At 42.5% G+C, this 27306-nt stretch overlaps 1 protein-coding gene across 2 annotated transcripts; it reads right to left on the bottom strand.

Annotated features, from left to right (window-relative positions):
• Positions 1-278: 278 nt before the first annotated feature.
• On the bottom strand, positions 279-27150 carry THBS1 (thrombospondin 1). 2 transcript variants are annotated; one of them, XM_053257539.1, is made up of 22 exons: positions 26881-27150; positions 26489-26583; positions 23830-24407; positions 22989-23064; positions 22295-22491; positions 20861-20989; positions 19237-19330; positions 18455-18628; positions 17874-18050; positions 17432-17605; positions 16570-16697; positions 16291-16443; positions 15142-15360; positions 14495-14602; positions 13581-13740; positions 12315-12433; positions 10019-10253; positions 9485-9712; positions 5357-5628; positions 4206-4303; positions 3937-4076; positions 279-421 (listed from the first exon to the last, which is right to left on the bottom strand). In XM_053257539.1, exons 2-22 carry the CDS (start codon positions 26553-26555, stop codon positions 414-416), a joined length of 3534 nt encoding a protein of 1177 aa, XP_053113514.1. In that variant the 5' UTR covers positions 26556-26583; positions 26881-27150; the 3' UTR covers positions 279-413. The 2 variants fall into 2 exon arrangements, with proteins under 2 accessions (XP_053113514.1, XP_053113505.1); XM_053257530.1 differs by lacking the exon at positions 279-421 and adding an exon at positions 3078-3494.
• Between the last annotated feature and the right edge of the window lie 156 nt (positions 27151-27306).

Raw genomic sequence — 27306 nt, 5'->3', positions numbered from 1 at the left:
CTACAAGCTGAGGTCTACATTTAGTTTAAGTAGTCCACATTACATCACAAAGATGTTCTCTTTATAAAAGTGCTACTCCATCGGACCTCCAGTTAAAGAAAGGCAGTGACCATGCCAGCAACACAAATGTCTCTCCTACAGAAGTGACTATTTGCTCCTGAGGTGAGGAATGTTCTTCACGAAAGACATTTGTTTTCTTCTGTGCCAACTGAGGTCGGATATGAAATGTACTTTGCATTTTTCTCTTTCTCAAAAACGTTCTCTTGAGGCAGGTCATGTATTTTGAGTCTGTTTTATGAAGGCAGAAGAAAGGATAAAACAAAAACATGGTCCTGGGGTTTGTAAAATCTAAACATTTCAGAAGGTGCAAATACCAGCATTTCAACATAATCTCTGGATCCAATGCTTTCTGATCATGGATCTGTAAGAATAAAAAAGGGGGAAAAATCAAACTGTCACAAACTTATACAGATGTATTCATAATTAAGCAGCAACAGTTAGAAGCCAGCTTCTAAAACAGGATGTTGAGTGTTTATTATATTTATATACTTTCCCATCCAAATGGCTCTGGGCAGTGCACAATAAAAAACACACACCCACAAAATCAATCCTTTTAAAGTCAAACATTACAGAACAATTTAAAAAGAGCATAAAACAATTAACAATTAAAACAGTTAACACAATTTTAAAACCCTGGAAGGCCAGGCCAAACAGGTTTTAATGGCTCTCCTGAAAGCCAACAATGAACTCGAACTATGGCTTTCAGGAGTGCATTCCACAGCCCAGCAGCAGCTACAGAAGAGGCCCGCCTCTTAGTCGCCAGATGTACCAGTGGTATCTGGAGATGGAACTCCTCAGATGCAGAGACCTTAACATGCGGTGGAGATCATGCAGAAGAAGGTGCTCTCTAAGGTAACCTGGACCTAAGCTGTTCAAGACTTTAAAGGTAATAACCAGCACTTTGTATTTTGCCTGGAAACATATCGGCTTCAGCAGCCAGTGCAACTGTTTTAAAACAGGCATAATATGGTCTCTCCGGGTTACCCAAGAGACCAGTCTGGCTGCCACATTGTGAACTAACTGAAGTTTCCAAACCACGTACAAAGGCAGCCCCACATAGAGCGCATTGCAATAGTCAAGCCTGGAGGATTACCAGCTGATGCACAACTGCTTTGAAGTTGTCCTCTTTGAGGAATGGACGCAGCTGTTGAATCGGCCAAAGCTGATAGAAAACATTCCTGGCCATAGCCTTCACCTGAGATACTAGGGTGAGGCCTGGATCCAGGAGTACTCCCAAGCTGTGTACCTGTTCCTTCTGGAGGATTGTAACCCAGTCCAGCACAGGAGGATCTAACTCATCTCTCAAATTCTGAGTCCCTACAATGGGCACCTCAGTCATGCTTGGATTCAGTTTCTATTTGCTGTCCCTCATCCAGCCCATTACTGCATGTATTTAGGCATTTAGGGAATGAATGCCATTTCCTGATGATGAGGATGACATAGAGAAGTAGATTTGGGTGTCATCAGCTTACTGATAACACCCAGCACCAAGTCTCCTGATGGCCTCACTCAGCGGTTTCATATAGATATTAAAAAGCATTGGTGACAGAATGGGGCCCTGAGGGACTCCATAACAGTGCCTATTTTGAGGAGCAACTGTCACCAAGCTCCAACATCTGGAATCAACCACTGCAAAGCAGTGCCCCTATCCAATTCCCCCAGGCGATCGAGAAGGATACTGTGGCCAATGGCTGCAGAGAGAACCAAATGAACCAGCAGAGTCATACTCCCTCTGTTGATTCCCTGGTAAAGGTAATCCAACAGGTTGACCAAGGCCGACTCAACCCCATAGCCAGCTCTAAAGCCAGTTTGAAATGGGTCTAGATAATCATTTTCCTCCAAAACTGCCTGGAGCTGGTTGGCCACCACACTCTCAATCACCTTGCCCAACCAAGGGAGATTAGAGACTGGCCTATAACTATTGATCACTAAGGGATCCAGGGAAGGCTTCTTAAGGGGTGGTCTAACCATTGTCTCCTTCAAACAAGGAGGTACCCTACCCTCCCTCAGCAATGCATTTATGATATTAACTAGGATATTAACTATAATATTAACTCCAACAATCTCCCTGCTAAATAGAAGCAGCCAAGTCAGGCAGGGGTCCAGAGAACAAGTGGTAGGCTGCACTGCCCCAAGCAGCTTGTCAACATCCTCAGGCATCACAGATTGAAACTGATCCAATCTAACACTGCAAGAGGGATTGCTGGACACCCTCTTCATAGACTTTGCAGAAATAGTGGAGTCCAAGTCAGCCCGAATACAGGAGATTGTGTCCACAAATAACCCATTAAAAGCATAACAGCAGAACAACATTTCTGGGGACTGATTTAAGACAGGAGTGGAAATTAAACTCCTCACAATTGAGATAGCTCTGCTAAACACCAACTTGCAGACGCAATGTGGCCAGAACTTTTTGCTGCATGCACCACCACCACCACATAAACCTTCAAATAGGTTCTATGCTGTGTCCTGTCAGATTTGAGCAGAGTTCTCCTTCACTTATGTTCCAGTCACCTACTCTGCTCCTTTAGCCCCCACAACTCTGTATACCAAGGGGCCATTTTTGAAACAGGTCAGAAGGGATGTCTCATTGTAGAAGCAATCATATCTACTGCCCTGATGAGTTCCCTATTCTACCAGGGCAGCACCAACATTAAAACCATCCAAGGCATTTTGGAGTCCTACAGGATCCAACAGCCTTTTTGGGCAGACTATCATAATAGGTCCACGGCTGTGAAACCAACCACGGCTGTGAAACCAACCTTAACCAGGTAGTGGTCTGTCCATGACAATGGGGAAACCACAGGATCACCCACCCACGGATTATGTAATGCTTTGTTTTATTTATTTATTTTACTAAAAGAGAATTCATGCCTAGAAAATTATAAGAGATGTCAGATGTATAAAAGATCTGTTCCAATTTTTTTTTAATAACACTGTTCCTGTCACATCACACCACAGATATCTGTGGTTCAGATAAATGTATGTATGTCAATATACATATTGAAGACATAGTGTAGTGTAAGAAAAGAAATTTTATTTATTTTTCAAATTTTTATAATGCCCCAAACCTCCATCTCTGGGCAGTTTACAACTTAATAGATCATAAAGAAAAACCTTAGAACCATTTAAAACCACAGTCCAGTTAAAAAAGCTTGGGTGGATAACAAGTATTTAAAGACTCTTTTAAAAATTGCCAGAGATGGGGGGGCTCTTATTTCAGCAGGGAGCAGATTCCAGAGTCTTGGATCAGCAGAGTCACGAGCTTTGTCTGAGATGACGAACTACTTGTGTCAAAATTTCTGGACATGCTAATTGAATTTTTTTTAATGCTTTCAAAGTTAATGTTGTCTGCTGTTACCAATGATAATCCTTTCCTCTGCAACAGGGATGTGTTTCGGCACCTCTATTTCCAAATGCCGAAATGCTTTCAGCTGGGGATGAGCGGGCATTTTAAGAAGAAGAAGGCAGATCAGTTCTGACCACTCAAGACAGTGTCTGCACATGCGCAGAGGTTATTTTTTGCTGGGAAAAGGGAACTACCTGTATCTAAGCAAATGCAGCCAAGCAAACAGTGATCCCGGCTGCTTAGTACAAACAGCAGCACTCTGGGGTGGGGAGCAGCAAAGGTGTAATCGAAAGGCAGATAAGACCTGCTATCCTCCTTTTAAAGTGCCCACTCTTCACTGCCCCAGACATGCATGAAACACTTTGTGCACACCCCTAATGTGCAGTTCCCCACAGAGAGATTCCCAGCCAAAGAGCTACAGAATCAAAACTTGAATTAAATATGTTTATACAGTTTTTAGCTTGTACAGGAGAAAGTTTAATGCACTTCAGTAAAACAAACTATATGAAGGAAATATGGATTCTTACCTCGACACTCATATTTAAGATCGGAAAAGAACACCATTTCTTGAGAGAAGACAAATAATCCTAACCGGCCACCAGCATAGGTTTTGTCATAGATCGCACCTGAATCAGCCATGATCTTCTTTCCTTCGAACATTACAACTCTGGAAGAAAGAATAGCAGTAATTAATCTTAACCACTCTATGGAATGTTTAACCCTGCAATTAGGAAACAAACCAGTCATTTAATGGAATGGTTAAAAGGGTATTTCTCCTTCCAAAGGTGATGCATACCTAATGTAGCCAGTCTTTGGTCTGTGACTGAGACGCCATCTGTAGGCAGTGAAATCTTTCCAGCCTGTGTGACGAGGGTCATGCCATAGAGTCCGCACCTGAAGAGCAGAAGTACAGTATGTTTGAATAGCCAGTACTGGAACATAGAAAGTTGCCATATACTGAGTTAGACCATTGGTCCATCTAGCTCAGTATTGTCTACACAGACCGGCAGCAGCTTCTTTCTCCAAGGTTGCAGTCAGGAGTCTCTTTCAGCCCTATTTTGGAGATGCCAGGAAGGGAACTTGGGACCTTCTGCATGCAAGTGCTCTTTCCAGAGTGGACCCATCTCCTAAGGGCTATATCTCAGAGTGCTCACACATGTAGTCTCCCATTTATATGCAACCACAGCAGACCATGTTTAGCAAAGGTGAAAAAAAGTCATGCTTGCTACCACAAGACCAGCTCTCTTCCCATCTGACATTACGTTGGTACAAGTCATTGAGAGCAACTGTATGCTTTGAATGCAGATTCAGACATGACGAAAGGGGGTTAGCTCTTTCGATAACCCCGGGCTTCCTATTCCTCCTGCTTCTCTATCACATCTAATGCTGAATGAGGAAATACAGGTCTCCACTGTGAGGCTAGCTTGTGTGTTTCTTATTAGAGGTATATGGAGAAGACTGGTTTTGTGTCAGGAAACAGGCAGTGCTGGTCAACTGTGCTTCCTGTTCTACCTCTATCACAGCCTTATGTGCATCAAGTTATTGGAGAATGCTCTTAACTGAATGCTTAAAAGAAAGTCCTTTGGTAGTAATGGAATTCTGAAATTCATAAAATATGGGTGGGGTGAGATTGCTCAAATGAACAGTTCTAGCAGTACTAGGATATGGTTTCATGTGGATAAATGTAATGTGTGATTCAGCAACCATGGATGTAGACAACAAACATTTCTGTAATCATAATGGCCTAAAAATTGCTTTTGAAGTTACTACTAAAGCTAATGTAAAAAACTCTTCCTCACAGAGCACATACCAGACTCTTGATAAGAACTTTAGATTCATTAATCCAATCAGTTGTCTATTTCCTCAGATGGATCTTTGCTACCCTAGTGTAATAATCCAAGATCTCAGAAATATAGAATAAGTTTATTAGCAGAAATGATCTTTTACCTGCCCAGCAGTATTTCCAGTGTGCCACAATGCATTCCGAAGATGTTCTCCAGGACCAGTGGTGGAGTTCACGACTTTGATGGAAAGACCTGAATATCCCTGAGCTTTCGTTGGGTGTGAATCCCAGTAGGACTGGGTGACCTGCTTCCACATGACTACATAAAAACGACTACTGGACTGATATCCAAACACAAAGCCAGCATAGTCATCATCCCTTTCTGTATTGATGAAGAATGTGCCACTGAAGTCAACAGCATTAAATTCATCAAAACCTGAGTGGAGAGAAGACAACGTGATGGTTAGCATTCTGGTAATCATCCTAAGCTGCTTTCAGAGATACATGCCTACTCATGCATTAAGTGTTAATTTGATTGTGGTATTGATTGATTGATTAAGTGCTGTCAAGTCGGTGTCTACTCTTAGCGACCACATAGATAGATTCTCTCCAGGATGATCTGTCTTCAACTTGGCCTTTAAGGTCTCTCAGTGGTACATTCATTGCTGTTGTAATAGGGTCCATTCCACCTTGCTGCTGGTTGTCCTCTTCTCTTTCCTTCAATTTTCCCCAGTATTATGGACTTCTCAAGGGAGCTGGATCTTCATAAAATGTGTCCAAAGTATGATAGTTTGAGCCTAGTCATTTGTGCCTTGAGTGAACATTATTGATTGATATGTTCTATGATCCATTTGTTTGTTTTCCTGGCTGTCCATGGTTTCCTCAAAAGTCTTCTCCAGCACCAAAGTTCAAAAGCATCAACGCTTTTTCTATTTTGCTTCTTCAAAGTCCAGCTTTCACATCCATAGAGTGTCACAGGGAAACCATTGTCCAAATGATTCTAATCTTTGTAGGTGTAGACATGTAACAGAATCTAAATATCCTTTCCAAGGCTGTCATTGCAACCCTACCAAGTGCTAGTCTGCAGCATATTTCTTGACTGCTGGATCCTTTACTGTTCATGGTCGATCCTAAAAGGCCATTTCAGTGTCTTCATTGTTGTACCCTTTGTCATTAATTTAGTCTTCTTTACATTTAGTTGTCCCATTTTTTTCACTGTGCTCTTTGGCTTTCATTACTAGAGCTTGCAGATCATATGCATTCTCGGCTATCAGAGTGGTGTCATCAATGTAGCGCAGGTTATTGATGTTTCTTCCTCCAACTTTAAAACCAAAACTTCCAATCCAGCTTCTTTCAGTATATTGTTCAGCATATAAATTGAATAAAGGAGAAAGTATAAAGCCTTGTGTTACTTCTTTGCCAATCTGGAACCAGTCTGTTTCACCATGTTCTGTCTGGACTGTAGATTCCTGTCCTGTGTATAGGTTTCTCATGAGAACCATGAGGTGTTCTGGGATGCAATCTAAGGCTTTTCTGTAGTCAATAATATTGACTTTCATATATTGACTTTCTGGTATTCTTTGGCTTTCTCAATTATCCAGCGTGCATCAGCAATGAAGTCGCTTGTTCCTCGGCCTTTTCTGAAACCAGCTTGAACATCCAGCATTTCCCTTTCCATGTAGGGCTCTAATCTGCGTTGGATGATCCTGAGCATTATTTTGCTAGAATGTGAAATAAAGGATATTGTGCGATGGTTTGCACAATCTGTTAAGTTGCCTTTCTTTGGTATAGGTATGTAGACTGACCTCTTCCAATCTGTTGGCCACTGTGTTCTCCAAATTTGCTGGCATAGTTTGGTTAGAACCTTGACTAATTCTTCTTCCATTTTCTGCCATATTTCTGTAGCTATTCCATCAATTTCTGTAGCCTTCCAACTTGGTAATGACTGGAGTGCTGATCTAGCTTCATCTTCTGGTAGTAGAGGTTCTTGCAAATAGGAAATATCTTCTAGAGTATCTTTGATGTCCCTGCTGTACAGATTTCCAGTATACTCCTTCCATCCCTGCTTGATTGTCTCTGAATCAGTTACTATCTGTCCTTTGGCATCCCTTAACATACCAATTAAAGGTTGGAACCTCCCTCTGATTTGAGAGATCTTTTGGGGAAATTGCCTTGTTTTCCCATGTCTGTTTCCATACTCAAGGTCTTTACAGATGTCATTGTAGTACTGCTCCTTGTCTCTAACAGCTTTCTGAAATTCCCTATTAAATTCCTTTGTGAAGTCTTTACCTTTCTTGACTTTGGCTTCTCCTCTTCTTGGCAATTTCTACCATCTGTTCTGACACCTATTTTCTTTTTTCTGTTTCTTGGTCTTTGACAGTCTCTTTTCACATTAGTCCTTAACAACTTCTTTGATTTCATTCCACAGATCCTCTGGTTCCCTATCAGTGAGGTTCAGAACTTCAAAGTGATTCCTGTTGTTCTCCTTGAAAATGGTGGGTCCATTCTCAAGATCATATTGTGGAAGCTGGATAGCTTTGTTTTTCTGCTTTAGCTTGACTTGGAGCTTGCACATGAGCGTTCGTGATCGGTTCCACAGTCAGCCCCCGGCCATGTCTTTGCTGTTATAACTGAGCTCTTCCACCTACTTGCACCAATAATGTAATCAATCTGATTTCTGTGTACTCCATCTGGTGATGTCCACGTGTATAGGTGTTGCTTTGGTTGTATGAAGAATGCGTTAGCAATGAAGAGATGATTAGCTTGGCAGAAACTAATAAGTCATTCTCCTGCTTTGTTTCTGTTTCCTAGGCCATAGAGGCAGACTGTATTTTCCTCCTTACCTTTTCTAACTTTGACATTTCAGTCTTCAACCACAAGCATCACTTCTTGCTTGCACGTTCTGTCAATTTCAGACTGAACTAGAGCATAAAACTCATCAAAATCTAATTGATATTAGTCGGTCACTGACCACATTGTACCCAAGTACTGTCATTGCTATATCCTTCCTGACTATGAAAGCAACACTGTTCCTTCTTTGGTTTTCGTGTTCCGAGTAGTTTTCAGTTTTCTGACTGAAAAAGTGTCCCATTCCAATCCATTTTAATTCACTGATGCTGAAGCTGTTAATCTGTAGTCGATTCATTTTATCTTTCACTGTGTTGAGCTTTCCCATATTCATGCTTATGTTCTACATTCCCATTGTGATTCTGTCTTTGCAGCTTTGGATTGTCTTTTCCTGCTTGGCAACATCAGCTGCTAGATGTCCAAAAGGCTTTAGTCTATCTGTATCAAACACCATCAGTACTTTGAGAGATCCTCAGCTCTTCCTCAGTAGCATGTTGAGTAGCATCCAACCTGAGGGGCCCATCATCTGACACTACATCGATAATCATTCCATTTTGTCTATCTATGTGGTTTTCTTGGTAAGATACAGGAGTGGCTTACCATTGCCTTCTCCTACACAGTGTGAAATGATGCCTTTGTTGTTGTCACTGAAGTGATCATCCGTCTCCAGCACCTTCCTATATTGCTGCTGCCCAATATAGGTACCTGCTTGCTTTAGCTGGGCAGCTGGGATGACCTTTGTGCTTTGGGTGACCCTGCTGGGAGTATAACTACCGGCATACTTCACTCATCCCTCCCAGGAACACCCCCCCCACACACACACACCATCATGATGAGGCAGCATAGCAGCACTTGGCGGGGGTGGTATAAAGCTACTAAAAGGTCTGCTCAAGAATTAGAACAAAAAGAGTTCCAGTGTCTTTAAATCTGCAGTAACTATGTTTTAAAAACTTGTCAGTACAAAGGCCACAAATGAACACCCTGGAAGATCAGTTCCCCCACTGTAGGTTGTTTATAAATAACTTGGGAAAGGCCCATTGTAATGAAGAACTGTATGTATGGGCTCTGCTATCCTTTGGTCAAAAGAATTCAATAGACTCCTTGTTGGAGGGACTGGTGATCTGCTTCGATATTAGAGGGATTGGTGATCTGCTCCAGTGAAGATGGACTGACACCCACCTCTGGCGGAAGCACCCTACCCCCACCCGCCCCCAGTGGCCTTAGCTGCTCTTATGTTGAAGCAGCCCAAGGATAAACTATTGACTGCTAGGGAGAAATGGGGGGGGGGGGACTTTGGAATTTCCACTAGTTAGATTATCCTACACCAGTAATGTCTAGAGGTTAGGGGCTTTCAATGGAACTTAACTGGTGGTAGAGCACAACCATTTAGTAAATAATAACTGGAACAAATAGAGCTCTCTCTCAATTCCAAATAGCCTGCTTACCAACTGCAAGTCCAGGATCGCAGTTGACAGTCTGAACCAGCTCTTTTCCTTGGTGACGAACAACCCAGTTGGGATCGTTTTGGGATGTTCCCTTAGGATCCAGAGGAACCATCTGAAATCGACGGAAGTCTGTCTCACTGATATCAACATTCTCAGGGCAGATGTCATCAATGTCTAGCACATTATCTTTGTCAAAGTCATCTTTGCACGCATCTCCACGTCCATCTCCTGGCAAAGAAAAAAATGGGGAAGGCAAGAAGAAAAATAAAAAAAAGTGTCTGAAGAGGATATATACCACATTTCAGAACTGCAGTAGCATGTTATATTAATTAATCCTTTCCAAGAATTTAGTTATTCTAAACCACTATTGACTTTAATATGTTGACAATTGCTGTCTAGGTTTAAATTTGATTGTGTCCTTACAATGTTATTTCTCTCTAACCATATCTCAACATGCTTATCTTCTCGCTTTTTAGAGTCAATAATATCTAGTACAATTACAGAATTTGGAAGTGGATAGATAGTTTATCATACCATCAGAGTCAAGTTGGTCTGGGTTAGCAACTAGTCTGCAATTATCTTTTTCATCAGGGATTCCATCATTATCATCATCGTGGTCACAGGCGTCACCTTTCCCATCCTTGTCATGGTCAGCTTGGTTGGCATTGGGCACATAGGGGCAGTTATCAAGATTATTTTGATGGCCATCTTCATCAATGTCCTGGTTGCTATCACATTTATCACCTATACGGTCAGAGTCAGAATCCGTCTGAAAATGGAATGGAAAAGAATGTTAAAGCAGATATTAAGGCACTGACTAGAATAAAGTCAGTAAGAAGCGCCATCTTGAATGAGCAAATGATCACTAATTAATTTAGGCTGCAGGCCTGCACAAGGCCAATTTGGTCCAATCCAGCGATTTCTTGTGGGCATCACAGCCCTAATGGTCAGATGGAGATCATCATTTTCAAAGAGGGGCAATTCTGTATTAACAGTCCTTTGCATAGATGGGCCTTTCTCCTCCATTTAAGTTAATGGAGAGATCCACAAGTAGAGGACCTCTTTATGCACACACATTGGTGCATACATAAAGTTTGTGACTGGTGAGACTGCCGCTCTATACAGGATATAGAATACTGACAGAAACAGTGAGCTCATGAGGCATTAATGCTCATATACAGATACAACAATCACCTGTCCCAACTTGCATTGGCATATCTTAAAAGGCGTCTTATTACCCAAGTCTCATAAATGTATTCATCAGAGCATTTAGGTCTAAGAATATAATGGTTTTTCAGCCTCTTGGCATGCACTTCCATGTAAGTGTTCTGTCAGAATGCATTAATCTCTGTTCATTTACTCTTTCAGATCAGTTGAGATAAAAATGCCACTTTATATTTTAAAACTGGATGAGTATATTTCTGATCTACCTCACTGCTTTACAGTGTCATACTTTGAAAGAATGGATTTTCCATTCCATGACATGACCTACTGACAAGGCATACCTAATGTAATGTTTTCTACCCATATGTTGATTCAGTGCAATTTATAGGTACTTTGGTTCATCACTTTCTGAAGTGTGTTCCTAGGATGTCTAGATGCAGACAGTAAAACTAGATTGCCCAGAATTATCTGGTTTTGTGTTACTGCATGTTTGCCCGACAGTTCAAGAACCATTTATCAAGAAAAGTAACCACACATGAAAATCAGCTAATCGTGTTGACTAGCTGAAGAGCAGCAAGTGTGAGAGCTTGAAATGACTCTTCTCGAACTATCTCTCAACACCGCTGGAAGTACTTACAGTTCAGTTAGGACTATGAGATGTTAAGACTTTTGTCTTTTATTTAAGAGGGGCATGGATGAGCAGCAAAAGAGAGAGTTCTGTTATCGGAACCATCCTTTTAACCAATGTTGCTCACAAAGTAGCATGCAGAACAAGCCTCAATTTCACTAATTTACTATTATTTTGCTGCATTCAAATTATCCCCTGAAGTGATTGATCCTACTGCCTTTTACATAACAGGACTCCACAAGCTTCATCTACTGCTGCTTTAGAACTAGCAACTTAAGTGCAAGGGATCTGAAGCTTTAATCTGGTAAAGATTTATTTATATATACTCAGATATTTGTTTGAGAGATTTTGTGATAGAGGGAAGAGATGTTTCCTCTGTCACAATAATGGGGGTGAGGGAGAGAAATTACTATTTTTGCAATGAAGAGGTTTTGTACTGCTTTAACTTTTGTCTTCCAAGCATCTTGTGTGTGTGCGCATTTATGTGAAATGAAATTCACTGCATTTTATGCCTCAAGGCATCTTGTGGCTATACCTTTCTTGCAGACACACCCTAAAATGTTCAGCATGTGTTCTGCCTTAATGCTAAATATCTAACACATGAATGTTTGTTGCAATGGGGAATTGGTTCTTTTATCCTAATTAATTTAGATAGATCTGTCTTCCCACTTAATAGGTAGCAATGCAGAGTGAGCTATTATATCTTCAAATGTAAAGTTTCCATGGTTCCCCATACAATTTGCCATTATCAGAATGTACTTCATCTAACAAAATGGGATTTTTTTTAAAGAGGTGTCTCATGATTAACAAAACAACCCAGAGATATGCATGTGTGTGCACATTCTAGTTAGTTTGTGAGGTGTGTTATTTTCTGAGTAGACTGACAGCTATGGTATATTTGACAATGTGAAGATATCAAACTGTAAATAAAAGACTTATATGCAATATTTATAGGCCTCTGCTGGCCTAATTTACAGTTAAAGGTGCCCCCCCCGCCCGCAGCATCCACACTATGTTTATAGGCTAGGTTAAGCTGACCTGATCTGGATTGTGTTCCATAGGACAGTTGTCACATTGATCACCAACACCATCCAAGTCTGTATCCTTCTGATCCACATTGTACACATACTGGCAGTTGTCTCTTTCATTAAGGATGCCTAAATAAAGCAGAGTGAACAGCTTAGATATTTTAGTTACTTGAGGAGTAGTAGTAATACTTTCAATTGCAATCCTAAACACACGTACTAGGAAAAAGGAAGCCTACTTGACACAGTGGGGTTTAACTTCTGAGCAAATATGCATAGGATTGTGCTATACAAGTTGTACACTGGTAGTGTGACTGAAAGCTAAATAAAGGTAATGAGTAATTGTTTGTTAAGTTGATACAAAAGCCTGTAATCTTTAGCAAGCACTGTTAAAACAGATTATGACTATCTATATTTTGACACAACAGTTTTTCTGTTGATCAATTACATCTTCACATATCAAATGGGACTAGTGCTCAGATATAAACAGCAGCAGCCAGTGTGGATGCTGCGGGGGGTGGGGCACCTTTAACTGTAAATTAGGCCAGCTGAGTGTCGGAGATTATCCTCTGCCACAGTGGGTGCTGGGCAGATGTCACTGCTCTGAACACCTTTCAGGTGCAGTGGGAGGAGAGATAAGCACCTAATAATTTACAGTTAAAGATGCCTCCACCGCCCCCATCCCAGCAGCTCCCACACTGACCACTGAACAGAAATACAAATTCCTGCCATGCAGACTAAGTGTTAATTAAATAAACAGAAGCAGTTCTACTATGAGGCAAAGTGAAGCAATGACCGCCCCAGATGTCAGATTTTGGTCCTATTAAAAGGAGACAGGCAGAACTGACACATGGGGCACAATCCACTGAGCAGATCTCCTGCACAAGCCCCAGTGAAATGAAGGACAGTTCTTATCTACAGTTTGTTTTATTATTAGGTTGAGTACAAGTGCCAAAAGTAGTGTGACAGTGCAGTTACTATTCATTTCATTGGGACTTGCGCAGGACATCTTCCAGATCAATAGTGATTCATCTTAATTAGTGGAAGGGGCTGCCACGTGGATTGTTGGCTTCAGGCACTAAAGTGTCCCAGACCATTCCTGTGCACATGTTCTATCAAGGTTTAGGCCTCTCATTAGATGAATACAATTTCATACAAACTATTTCACATAAAGTGCCATTTATTAATAGTCAATATTTCACATAAAGAGTCGTTGCCAGATTGCCAAAAATCAAGACAGACATGTGGCGGGGGTGGGAAAGAATTAAAAAAATCATACCATCTCCATCAATATCCACAGCACAGGCATCTCCTTCTCCATTGTTATCTGTATCAATCTGATCAGGGTTGTGATTGTAAACGCAGTTATCACAGCGGTCACCAACATCATCTCTATCATAGTCGTATTGCTCTGGATTGTAATTGAATGGGCAGTTGTCCTTTGGGAGAAAAAAATGCCAAACATAAATTTTTGCATAGATTTACTAGAATAAAAATAAGGACAGTAGCAACCATAGGGCAAATTAGGACATTCCTCTTTAAGATCTCCTCCAGGATATTGAGAGTGAAAGAAGAACATACCCCACCAAAATTGGAGGTGGTAGCTGCATCAATCTTTTATAGCAAAAGCGGACCAGATTTTGCAATAGTGTTGCAAAAGGTTACATTATTTTAATTCTCAGCCACAGCTCTAGCAGGATACAGTTTAGCCGCAACTGAAAGTGTGATCTGTTGTCATTTTACATCATGGGTTCATTCATTCTCTCACCTCTTTTGCACTTTTTGTTTAAACAGCATTTTTGTACTATTTGGTTTTTTAAAATTAAAAAAAATAGTGATGTGGATTTGTCATGGAGGAAGCTGAGAGACTGAGGCTAGCCACCTGTGCTTTGGAATGTTACTGTTTACTTATTGAAGTTCAGTGATCTATTTGCCTGCATGATGCTATGAGTGAACTAAGTCTGAAGTCCAAACTCAGTCCTTTAAAGCTAGCACAGCTGTACAGACTTCAGAATTCTGTATTTTCAGTAGTTCTAGACCATAACTATATTGTACTAACTCTACAAATGAATTCCAAGATATCACTAAATATGCCTGCAATTTTCTACAATATTTTTCCAAGCTTGAGTTCTGCAAACAGCCCTTATCAAGCTGTGATGTTTCTTGATGTTATCAAGTTTCTTTTAGGCTTACCCTATCATCTGGAATGTTATCATTATCATCATCACTGTCACAAGCATCACCAATTCCATCCTTATCATAGTCTTCCTGCCCAGAATTGGGAAGATTGGGGCAATTATCCTGCAAAGAAATGCACAATTATTTCCAATCCAGGCGTAAATACCATTTTGTCCTCTAAAGTAGTACTTGGCATGAAGAGGCCAAGCCTGAATCAGATTTGTTCTTGTTTTGATGGCACCATTCCATTAATTTAATTTTCTCATCAGGAGTACCAAGGACTGTGTGCTTCTTAATTTATTCTGAAAACTAAGAAAAAATAGAAATCTTCCCTGCCCACAGATATGAGAGTGCCAACAGACAAGTGTAAGAAAGATGAGTCACAATCTAACATAGAGAGATGATTTCAGTTGACTTAAGCATATTTGATTCTATATTAATATGTATAGATATTGGAAAAGTTACAAATGCAGAATATCTGAGCCATGACTCAACAGTAATGGTAGTTGTGCTGACAGTTTGACTTCTAATAACCTCTTAATTCTAGCATTATTTCTGTAAGGATATTGTTGCTTAGGTTTTGCAGGTGCATACATTCCATTTAAAGTTCTAAGGTGATAGTGTTCTGTGAGAAAGAATGGGGGGGGCGGGGATATGCTTACTTTGTTACAGTGGTAAGTAGCATTGGCAACACAGATAAGGTTCTCATTTGGCCATCCATCTAAATCTGTGTCTTCTCCACAGATAACTCCATTACCAGCATAGCCTGGTTTACATTCACAACGATACATGGGGTCACTGAAGTGGCCAAGGTAAATGCACTTGGCATTCTTGTTGCAGTTGTTAGTTCCATCAGTACATGGATTACGTGGTTTGCAGACCTACAAGACCATCCAGACACAAAATAGATATGAATACTCTTACAAGAATGTGTCTACCTCATTCTCCTAACACATTATTGCAAAAGCAACACATGGATGTTTTCATTTTAAATCTCACTTAAACTTCCTCATGGATACAGTAGTTAATTATGACTTTTGTTCAAATCGATCATCTTCAAGATAACTAGGCATATACATTTCTGCATACTATGTTAGTTACTGACAGTTTATAAGATGGCAACCTCTGATGTGTTACAACTCTTATTTATTTATTTTTTACATTTATATCCTGCTTTTCCTCTAAGGAGCCCAGAGCGATGTACGACATACTTAAGTTTCTCCTCACAACAACCCTGTGAAGTAGGCTAGGCTGAGAGAGAAGTGACTGGCCCAGAGTTACCCAGCAAGTATCATGACACTTGTACATGCCACGACTTTAAAGACATTAGGAACATTTTCTTCTACATTCATTTAACTGAGTACAAATTATTATAATACATATATTATTCTTAGAGCCAAGTCAACCCCATTCTTCTGTTTGATCATATATGTAAGTATACAACCAAATGAATAGATGTTAGTATAAGTCAGGCTGTACAGGTTGGGAGGTGGCAGCCATTTCCATGACTATGGCTGCTGGAAAATGTAGCTGCAGTCATGGAAATAGCTGCTTATTTCCTGGATGCACAGCTCAGTTCATAGTAGCCTTTCTCCATGCAGTCATATGCTCCAGTGAGCACCATCACATGGAGGAATGCAGCCGTGTGAACTTGCCCTTAGTATCAGTCCAGGTGCTAGGTAAACACCCTTTTTTCAGAGTAGCTTTAATTTCTAGAATTATATACCGAGCTTATTCTTATCAAGCAGGTATGCCATCAATCCAGAAAGGGACTGAGGTTTTCTCAGGGAGCTTTCATATTTTGGTAGTACCTGCTTGTTTGCTATTGCATTCTCAATGCCTCGACCAAAGGGCTGCGTTCCAGTAAAACGTGGTGGGCAAGGCTGGCAATGGTATCCGGGTTCAGTGTTCTCACACCTGTGCACTCCACCGAAGAAAAAGCAGGCATCTGGGACCTCTTGACACTGAAATATGGAAGGTTGAAGTAGACCAAGACATTAATTTTAGGTTTATTTGTATAGGTAAATTAGCTATAGTCCTATTCGTTTTAGTCCTAAATTTTTGGTCTATAAGAATTCAGGTCGTCTTACCTCATCAATATCTCTGCATTTAATACCATTTCCATGGTAGCCAGCAGGGCAGGCACCACATTTCCAGGAACCATCAATGAAACTAGTACATTTAGCTCCCGCAAAGCAAGGGTTAGACAGGCACCCATCTGAGAGAAGGCGACAATGAAATTCCATAATGTTAGCCTCATGTAGGAAAACAGTTGTAGGCACTCAAGTTTCACTTCAGCAGTAATATTTTAGTTAAGCATTTTAAGATTATTATTTTACTATTTCTATCTGGTTTTGCTCTGTTTTGTTTCTTACAGTTAGATAACATTGTTTTATTAAGATTGTTGTAAGCTGCCCTATGCCTGCTTTGGAGAGAAAAGTGGGATACAAACTTTATCAGAAATAAACAGCCAATATCATGTGCAGCCATTACAGAGACAGAGGAAGATTCAGGGATGCTGCTGCAGACTCCTGAGCAGAAAGCATGCTACTGCCAATGCATGGACACAGAAATAGTGTCCCTTGGGTTTTCTCCATTATGCATATTGGCGGCCACATACTTGCTGACAAGGTGTCCACAGCAGTATCCCTGCATCTTCTTCCATCTCTGTAATAGCTGTGGATCATGTCAGCCAGTAAGTAGTTGTGCCATAGATTAATCTAACAAATCCTCTTGAGGGCTCTGTGTTAAATAATTCCCTCAGATTTCACAGTTTTCTCTCCACATACTCTCATAGCTCAGGCCATCTTGAGTACTACAGCCAAGCTGTGGTTGTCCCTCAGTCTTTTTGACTGATAAATGACATTCTCATAGATGACATTCTACCACAGTGTTCTAAACACAATACAACGGAGCTACCAAAATGTTGTTTTACGATGATCGATTACTCACCAATGGGGCAGTCCTGCTTGTTGCAGATCTGGGTATCTATAGCATCACCAATACAATCCTTCCCTCCAAACTGAGGCTCAGGATTGTTGCAGAGACGACCACGCTTCTGAATGCCTCCTCCACATGTGACTGGGCAGATATCCCAGGGTGACCACGGCCCCCAGTTCCCATTTACTAAAGGGAAAAGTATAAACATTAGAAACATCCAGAAGGCAGAATCATGAGTGCCATTAGAATCTTCATGAACACTCACTTGTGCCTGCTCAGTCAAATGCAGTTACTAGAAGTCGGACATTTAAGATGTAGGCTATTTGTGATTTTTCTTTTTTTTTAAAAAAGAGATTGTCATAATTAGCTGATATAAAAGGAGACAGCAGATTTGAAAACATTTCACATCAGTTGTATAAAGCACTCTGTTGAAGACTAAACTTCCCCAACTTACTTGGACAAGGGTCTTTCTGGCAAGATTTGGTTTCCCTTGCCTCTCCCTCACATTCTTTGCCACCCATCTGAGGAAGTGGAGAGTTGCAGAGACGGATTCTAGTGATCACTCCAGAGCCACAAGTAACTGAACAGGAAGACCAAGGGGACCAGTGGCTCCAGCTTCCATCCTGTTTGACTATAAACACACATACCTGTTATGAGCTATGAAGTAGTAATTAGTCATTTACTTTGACACTAGCAGCACTATGGAATTGCTAATATTAGAGTAAGAATCTGTTCTAACATTATGATAATAGATAAGCTATGGTAATGTCACAAATTTGGTCCTGAGAATCACTGCGTTGTATTTTGTGCATGACAGATACAAGCAATGATGTATGCATTACTGTTTCCATTGATTTTAGTAGTAAATTATCTTAACTTCTATTACTAGAAATAAATGCTTTGCACTGATGTTAATTTGCAATCAAATAAATTGTGCTGGACAGTGGCATGAAGCATGGTCGGAGCGTCTATATTTCCCTATACAAGGATGATAATAGGTACATTCTGTTTTCTAGGTGAAGAAATGAAACTTACATCGTTTATCACATTCCCGCATATTGCAGGTGCGTGTTTGTATGGAGGAGCCTTCACATGGATGGTTGAGCCGATCACAAGAGCGACCTCTCTGCTGAATCCCATTCCCACAGGTCACAGAGCAAGTAGTCCATTCAGACCAAGGAGACCAAATGTCCTCTGCATAGTCACTGGCTGTGAAGAGAGGCACCTTCCATTTAAATCCTATGTTGAGTATAATTTCCAATAGTACAGTGTATGTGTTTAGTTCTTTTTGGTTCAAACTATATTTGAAAGCTTTCAGTATTGTTGCAATAATCTTTCTCTCTCTCTCTATACTGTTGGAACAGTGTGGATTGGAAATAAACAGCAACATTTATGCATTCATTTTAAGAAACACTGAGCATGGAATTCAAATATCTCACTAGTGCTGAGTGAGAAAACTGGGACTCCCTGGTTCCTGGGAGTCCCGTTTTCTGAGCAAGAAAACGAGGACAGCATGTTATGGGATAGTCTTCATTGCTATAGAAGGATTTAATAGGTTTTCACTGAGAATGTAGCATGCATGGAAGTACTGTTTTCAAATTTCTAGTGCAAACTTTCTATAGAAGTAATTCCTGTGAAGAAGATGGTAATTTGCTCACTGCAGAATATCAGACTTTTCACAGTCTGCCTCCTTTTCATGACTGACAATACTATACCCATATGATGTCATTTAGAGGACATTTTAGAACACAATTTCTTTCTAGTTATTCAGTGGAACAGATCACTATCAAAAGTGATAAGAAGCTCTAGCTACTTACGCCAGCAGCGTGGGCAGCACTCTCCATCAGGAACAGTGGCATTGGAACAAGGCATGATCGGACAAGACACTTTATGGCAGATAACGACAGAGTTCTAAGGAGAAGGGACAGCATTAAGAACATGCAAAAATCTGATCTTTCAGCTCAATAAGGTTCATTTGTAGCAGTGAGCCTATCAGAGAGATCTTACAGCTTTAGGACCAATCTCAATATCACACACAATTCCACGCAACATTTTTTTCAGCTTTTTCTTAGAGTGAAAAGCTGACAAGAGACTGATCAGGAACAGAAGAGTGGGGTGTGTGGGTAGATGTGATTTCTCTTGATGGTTGTGGGGGAAGTAGCTTAGGAGGCAAAAAGTAGTAGGGGAAAGGGACACATGGAGAGGGTTAAGTACATACTCATCACTCTTCCACCACTGATTACAACTTCCCAAGCTTTCACTTAAAAAAACACCTCTGGGGGACTATTATATATGTGACTGCATGCAATATTTAGTTTGGCCCTCACTAGTGTCTGTTGAGGCTTATTGAAGTTAAGGTGAATACAAGTGTGGTAATTATTTCAGAAGCTCCTTGCCCTAATTTCTCCAGGGATTACTTTATTAATATCAATCAATAATTAGTGCTACTGCTATTAAATGTGCAAGTCAAATCTTGCTGAACAGCCTCCCAGATCTAGTCTCAGAACACTAACAAAGATCCTGAAGCCAGCTTTTTCAAGTTGGTGGACTGAATTTTAATTGATTATATGGGCAAAGATAAAATGGATTTAGTAGAGTTGGCTCAAAATCCACATTATGGATGTAGCTTTGATCTTATGCTAGAGTGGCACACACAAGAATGGTAACCAACACATTTTACACTTTTGCCAGTTCTCTTTCTTAGCGGATAACAGATAGACAATCCACTTTTGTAAGTTTTAGGGACCAATATAACAAGTGACCATAACAGATGTCTGCTATATACACAGAACCATACTGCTATGAGCCAAATGCAAGTAAAAAAGAGTGAGTTCCTATAGTTCACTCTGAATTCCCAAAGAGAAAGAGCTGAATAGAGTAAGTAAAAAAGTAAGTTTGGTAGATTTTGAGAAGATTAACCATGTTATCCTGTGGCTGAAAAAAATGGCCAAGTCCAGCAACATCTAAAAGACCTCTTACAACTTGTTTATTTTGGGGATGCCAAAGGATGCAGTCATTTTAAGTTTTGAGGCCAAATTAGAAATTGCACAGGAGATGTGTGAAACAATCTGACTTCAGACACAATTTTGTTTCAGGGGGGAAAACTGGATTGCTGCTCTGAAAGTACTATATACTGCAACTGGTGCTGTATCCCTCAAAATTTACTTAATTGCCCTACATATGATATTTCAGGGAGACTGGGAATGGCTGTGTCTAGCTGAAGAATTCGTTTGCATTTCAAATACTAGGCTAATCTTATTCCAAACTGGTCTTACAATCTTTAAAGTGTTCTCATAAAGAAGCCACTTTGATATGTTATGCAGTTATGCTGTACCCATTTATGTGCATAGTCCACATTTCTACATAATGGACCACTTAGGTGTTTGGTGGTGATGGCAAATCAAATATTTACAAATGAAGTTAATGGTAAGAAGTCTTTACCTGGCAGGTACATGTAGTGCAGGTATCAGTGGTCCACTCATCGGTGTTTTGGTATACAGCATTATTATGGATGCATGCTCCAGGACTTATATGAACTTTGCTGCCACCAAGTTCATCATATTTAGTAGTCTTAGAGAGGGGGAAAAAGAGAGAAAGTTAGAGAAATAAAGCCTTTTAGATCCATCTGAATTTGGCAGATTCATTAAAAATGTTTAAATCTTATTTAATGATTTAAGCAGAATTGTAAGCAATTGCAATTATGGATGAGAGCCAGAGGACTAGTTCACATTATAGATGTGATAAGCATTCCACTAGGAGTGCTTGCAGAATCATGCCCCTGCTCAGATGCACACAAATAGTTTATGACTGAGCACAGCAGCCTGGGCTCATCTTGTTCTTGCAAGCCAACCCCATTTCTGTCACCTCCCCTTCACCCTGCCCCAAGTCCTCAATAGGAGGACTTACTTCAGCTGGGGGAAGGTAGCAGTGATGGCAAAGCCTTCTCAGGAATAGTGTACAAGACATAATTTTACCATGGGGATGCAGGAATTTTAGTTCAATGCCCAGTTCCTAGTGGGAAAAGATCCTTCCAGGGGCTGAAGTGGTTGCAGCTGCCGCCATGGTCTATGCCTTTCCCCTACTTCAAGGCAAGGTTCTTGAGGGTCTTGGAATAGGGGAAAGGGTGCAGTGGAAGAAGTGGATGCTTTACCATTGGATGAATCAACCACAAACAAATCTTCAAGTCCTTCTGGGATGAGCCAAGGCACCTCTAGCTGACATATGCAAACAAACAATGCTCTCTTCCATTGCACAGTTATATAGTGAAACCTCAGAGTTGACTGGACTGCACAGACTGTACAGCCTGCAGCATCAATTTCCTTGACGACAATTAGGACACACCACCATTGCAATAGAAGAAATAGCTGCTGGGTGTTGCAGATTGTATCTGTGTGTAACCTGGTTAACACCAACATTTCTCCATGTGACTCTTTATAGCAGCCTTGTAAATCAGTCCAGACAAGTGACTAGACTTGTTGCTCACATATACCTATGGCAATCATTTGTAGCATTCCAACCGCAGCATATGGGGGGAAAGGATCAACTTTCTTCCCTTTTACAAAAGCTTCCCAGCCTGGTCACCTGAAGGCACTTCTTGGTCCTCAGGGGAGTGGCTCTTTACACTCCTCTGTAAGGTTGTCTCATCATCCCACAATGGTGAGCAGGAATTGCCTTCAGGCAGGGAACCTTTTGTAAATGGGGAGAAGGTCAATCCTCCCCACCCTGCTGCTGTTGGGGTACCACAAAGTCTGCCTTCTGCTAGAGAGGACTGGCATGCCCCCCCTCCCCTGCCAATCAAGCAGCTTTGGCTTGCATGCATCAACAAGCCCTTTGTCCTCCTTTTGTTTCATTATTGCATATTAAGTAGTCACCTACCACTTTCACAAGTGAATCTTGAAGTGTTGTGACCAGAGAGCGCAGACTTCGCAGTTCTACAAACACATTAGTTAGTTCATCACAGGAGAATCCACAAATCGCTTGGATGTCTTTGGTTTTGTGGCCAATGTAATTCGTGCGTATGGCAGGACTGGAACCATTTATGGGGTTGTCTAATTTAATAATTGTCCTGGTGGCTACAACAAAAATACATACACACATTAATACACACACAGGCAGGGCAACAAGAGAGGTCGGCTAAAATGTACACAAGACTCAGTAAGGTAGCAATGTCTTAATGAACAAGTGCTTACATTTTACTGTGTGTCTAACATTCATTTCAACTGGTTCTTTTCACACTGAATTATGGTTTCAGTAGTGCCACCAGTGTTATGGAGTTCCCTTACTTTGGTCCTCCACTTTAGATTCCTTCAGGTGTCAAACTAAGACCTGATTTTTTTTTTGGTAAGGCATTTGGAACTGCATGATGTTTCTTGCTGCTGAAATTGGTGATGTTGGCTTTGATTATGCAGTTGTTTCTTTTATTGCCTCTGTTATACTTTTGTTGTATATTTGAATTGTTTTGTTCACTTTTATTGTAAACTGCTTTATGTTGCTGATGCAAAAATAAAATAAATAGGACAATTTAAAAAAACAATTAGTCAATGCATACAGAGGTATATTGCAGACTTACAGCTTTCACAGCCTTTGTTCCTCAGGATGGCTTCCAATGTGGTGCCAAACACGAACCGCACATTTTGTAGCACTCCCTATGGACAGAATAATTGCAACTGTAATTAGCTACTGTTGGGGGGAAAAACCTAAGGGAAAGAAAATACTGCAAAGAAAGTTGCACCTTTTTAAATAGGCCAATTCAAATATTTATACATATCTTGACATTCAGTAGTGAAGAAAACTGAATCTAGAACATGTTGCCTTTCTTTAAATGTGACCCTCCTACTTAGCTGCCTTCCTGCTTCCCAAGTACAAAAAATTAACAGTCAGAGAGAAATGCCACGTTCTAACTGTCTTAGATGCTCAACTGCCCTCCTCCTGTCCTCAGTACCTTTCCAGGTTGGCTGAAAGTTTTTAAATAATCTCTCAGCTTACTTTCAGTGGTGAAATTAGGAAGTGCTCACACATGAGGCTTACAGATTCTTGCTTCATTTGGGTTTGCAATTTAAATGTAAAACCTCTACTGGCTAGAGTGCTCACTTGTTTTCAAATGCCTCTGACACATTTTCTTTCTCTCTTCCATGAAAGGTCATGTGTTAATATAAATTGGAGATTTGGGTTATTTAAGACTCATATGTGAAAACAGCCTTAGTTATTATCACACTTGAAAAAGAGAAGTCAAAATGGTGCTCTCCTGTAGGGGCAGTAGCTATACACACACGAAGAGAGATTGGGGTAGGGAAATGGCACTGTTTTTGGAATCTGTTGCCCAAAGTGACTGCTTCACTTTGCTTCAGAGAAGGCTGATCCAGATCACTTTCTTGGAATAATCTCACGAACTTGCTAACAGGAAATCTCACCTGGAAGTTGTCATTGACTCCCCCTTTGGCAATGCGGAGTCTGGCACTGCTGGCCAGGTCCCTGGTGAAGATGTTCTGAACGGGGATTTCTAGCTCGGCATTCACCATCTTCTCACACCCCACATAGAGCTGGGCTTGATCCTCTTGCACTAAGAGGGTAATGTTGTTCCATTGCCCATTGGGCAATTCAACATCCTCCACCGACACTAAAGTCTGGTTGCCCTCCTTGGGAAAGACACTCAGGTCCAAGGTTTTTGCCTTGCCATTCAGCACCAACTTAAAGACATAGCCAGAGTTGTCCTTGCGCTCCACAGCCAGAAGGGTGCCAGGGCTCTTCTTCAATGGACGAAGGTTAGCCAATAGGATGAAGCCCTTCTCCGCTTGGATGGCATCGAGAATGTCTTGGAATTTGTGGTCAGGAATAGCAGGGATACGGTTGGCATCCTCAATGCGGTAGGCACCGCTGGAGATCTCAGGCCCCTTTGTCAGATATACTCCTGCTGCTTTGCGTGCAGCTCCCTTGCGACCAAAGCCAATTAGCTCAAAGAGATCAAAAACACTGTTATCATCCCCAGACTCTGCCAAGGGAACAAGAAGGAGGGAGGGAGGGAGAGAGAGAAAGTACAGATTGAGTATCATGAGCTAGGACAAGACTGAATAGTTGCTGCAACTGGTGGAGGTGAACCACAGTAACGCATTGAGGCTCAGGCCAAGGCTCTCCTTCAAAGAGGAATGCTGGGCCCTTACAGAACACATCATTCTGAGCCTCTACCTCCCTTAATCCCTAGCTCTCTCTCTCTCAGTGGCGCTTCGATTCCCAGTCTCATAGCACCTCCATACTAAACTGGGGATCCTGAAACAGAGAAGTGCTTAGGAGGCAGTGGCAGCTTCTGACTGATACTTCCATCACTTTTCCAGACAGGACTCTGTTTCACCTCACTGGCTGAACGTTTCATGTCCTCGGTTTCACTCCACTGGCTGGAGAGGGAGCCTATTAGAAGCATGCCCAGGTGTTCCTGGAACGCCAGATGCAGGAATGCTCCTTGTCTTCCCTGCCCTCTCAAGGGGCTCTGGTGAAAGCATACTGGAAGGGGACGAATCTGAACAAATTGGCAGGCTCTACTGAGAGAGTATGAGAGAAGCCAATGTGCCACGAGCCAAGAGGAAGGGCTGCCAAAATCAGTCTGAGTGAGAGGGAATGGATTCTGGCCAGTATGGAGAGGGAAACCAGGAGGACAGCTTTGTGAGAAGAGGCATGCTCCTCCGAGGTGTGGGGAAAGACAGCCAATTCCGCCTGGCCCCCATGGAGATAGTAGGGCAGCCCTGGAGGAGTGGTGTGCCCTTACACAGGCAATGAATGCAAGAGCTTGGCCAGAGAACTGGAGCCTGAATGACGATCACCTAGGCAAGAGCTGAACCAGGAGCCATCCTACAACTGGGCGCCAGCCTGGGAGGGTGGTACAGGGAGAGGAGTTGCCTTCAGCTCAGAACCTGGCAGGACACAGCCAGGGCTCAGCTCTGGCCAGTGGGAAGACAGGAGGACTTGGACAAGGGCAAAACACACAGCCCTGACCACTGACCAGCCGCAGCCAGCCACTCTAGATAGGGGATCACAGGGGCAGGGTTTCCAGCTACTCAGGCTTGGTCCCCACCACCTCCCGTCTGTTGTAAACATATCTCGGGGGTCCCCTCCCGCACCGCTCGACTCCACGGCTAGTGTGTGTGTGTGTGGGGGGGTGTCCCAGAAGGCGAGCGGGGCCACGAAGCGCCCACAGGCTCGTCGGGAGAAGGAGAGTGTGGTGGTGGTGCTGAGGGAGAGCGCCCTGCGTCTCTCCCCTCAGGCGCCAAGCCACAGGCTGGCCACCAGCAGCGAGGCTCGGGAACAGCCGGCGGGAGGGGGGAGCGCGCGCGAAGGCAAGCTTCTACGAGCCGCCGCCGGCCTCCTCCTCTGGCACAGGTCACGTCCCCTCCTCAAGCGCGAAAGGCGCAGTGAGTCTCGCTTCTCCCTGCCGGCCACCTGGTACCCACTGGAGCCCTTAACGATTTCTTTCTGCCTCACCTTCATGGGGGGGGAGGAGGGGACGTGGGCAGCCCACTCCGGCCGCCTTTGAGATTTCCCCCAGAGCTCAAAGGACGAAGAGTCTCTGTGGACCTTGCACCTGGTCCGCGAAAACTTCTCTTGCAAGCAATCCAATACATTTATTGCAACCCAAGCTTTCGCGGATCAAGTATCCGGGCGTCTTTAAGATGCGATTTCGCAGATTCACACGGCCACCTCGCTGGAGGCTGCCCACACCTCCAATCCGCCTGGTTTAAATCACATCAACTTTCAAACGGGGCGGGGAGTTTCATCTGCCTGAAGAAAAGTTCTGTGGAATGTCAAAGCTTGCTTCCCTCCCAACACCTGGGCCAGTAGTAAAAGCTCATCCGGGAGGTGATCTCAGGTCACCTTGATCCCATCTCAACCAGTGCTGACCGCTGTCGGGATCCCAACGCGCGCTCTTGAGGATTCCCTAGAAGCAGCATTTTCTTGCCGTTTCTCCAACTCAGCACCAAACCTCAACCGCAAGCACTTCTCTGTCAGACTTTTGAGACTGCGCGCACAACTTAGCCCAGGCGGAGTGCCTGCTTCCACAGCACCCGTCGCAAGTCAGTTTACCTGGAATCCGGTTCGATGCATACGCCCCGAGCATCAGAAGGAGAAAGAGGCCGCCTGCTAACGCCATGGCAGAGATCTCGCCCCAAAGTAGCAACCTTGAAACAAGAAAAGGGAAACCGCATCCGGATCACTGGAAGGACTTGGACTGACTGCCCCAGCAAGCAGGCTCGGAAACGTCGCGTAAAGAGGGAAAGGGTTGCGGGAGGAGGGTGAGGAAGGGTGGCCGAAAAGAAATATAGAAACGAGTCAGGAAGAAAGCGGGGGAAGCGAAAGAAAGAAAGAAATTCCCGCTGCAGCAAATAGCACTTTAGTTTTATATTCCTCTTGGTTTGCTTTTGCCCACTAGTATTACCACAAAGTTGCAAGGGGAAAGCTGTTCCTTCAGCACTTACCTTTACAGAAGAAGGTGACGAATTCTAAGAAACAACCAGAGCAGAGAGCAAATATGCCCTGCAGCAAGCCAAAAAGAAACGACTAATATCCTTGAGAAGCTCTTGGACTCTCCGAGGTTACCCTTAGGTGGGTTTAGCGGCCCCAGAGAGTAAGGTTTCTCTACGGTCCCGGAGCAGTTCGAAAGAGCGAGCGATCCTGGTCGGCGGTGGACTAAAACGAGTGAACAATCGCCTACAGCTCCCGTAGGTTTCCTTGGGCGATCAGCCCCTGGCCGCGAGCTCTGGAGTGGCTGCAAGAGCCTTGCGCGCCTTTAAAAGTCTGCTCGAGCCAATCAGCGGCTTTCTTGGAGGAAGCGGCTCAGCGTTTATCCAATTCCAGTTACCTCTCAACAAGACAGAAACACCCCCGCACCGCCCGCCGCTCCA

Source organism: Hemicordylus capensis, chromosome 1 (assembly GCF_027244095.1).
Source record: "Hemicordylus capensis ecotype Gifberg chromosome 1, rHemCap1.1.pri, whole genome shotgun sequence".
In the NCBI taxonomy this organism is placed as follows: Eukaryota; Metazoa; Chordata; class Lepidosauria; order Squamata; family Cordylidae; genus Hemicordylus; species Hemicordylus capensis.
This window is presented reverse-complemented; position numbering and strand designations above follow the sequence as displayed.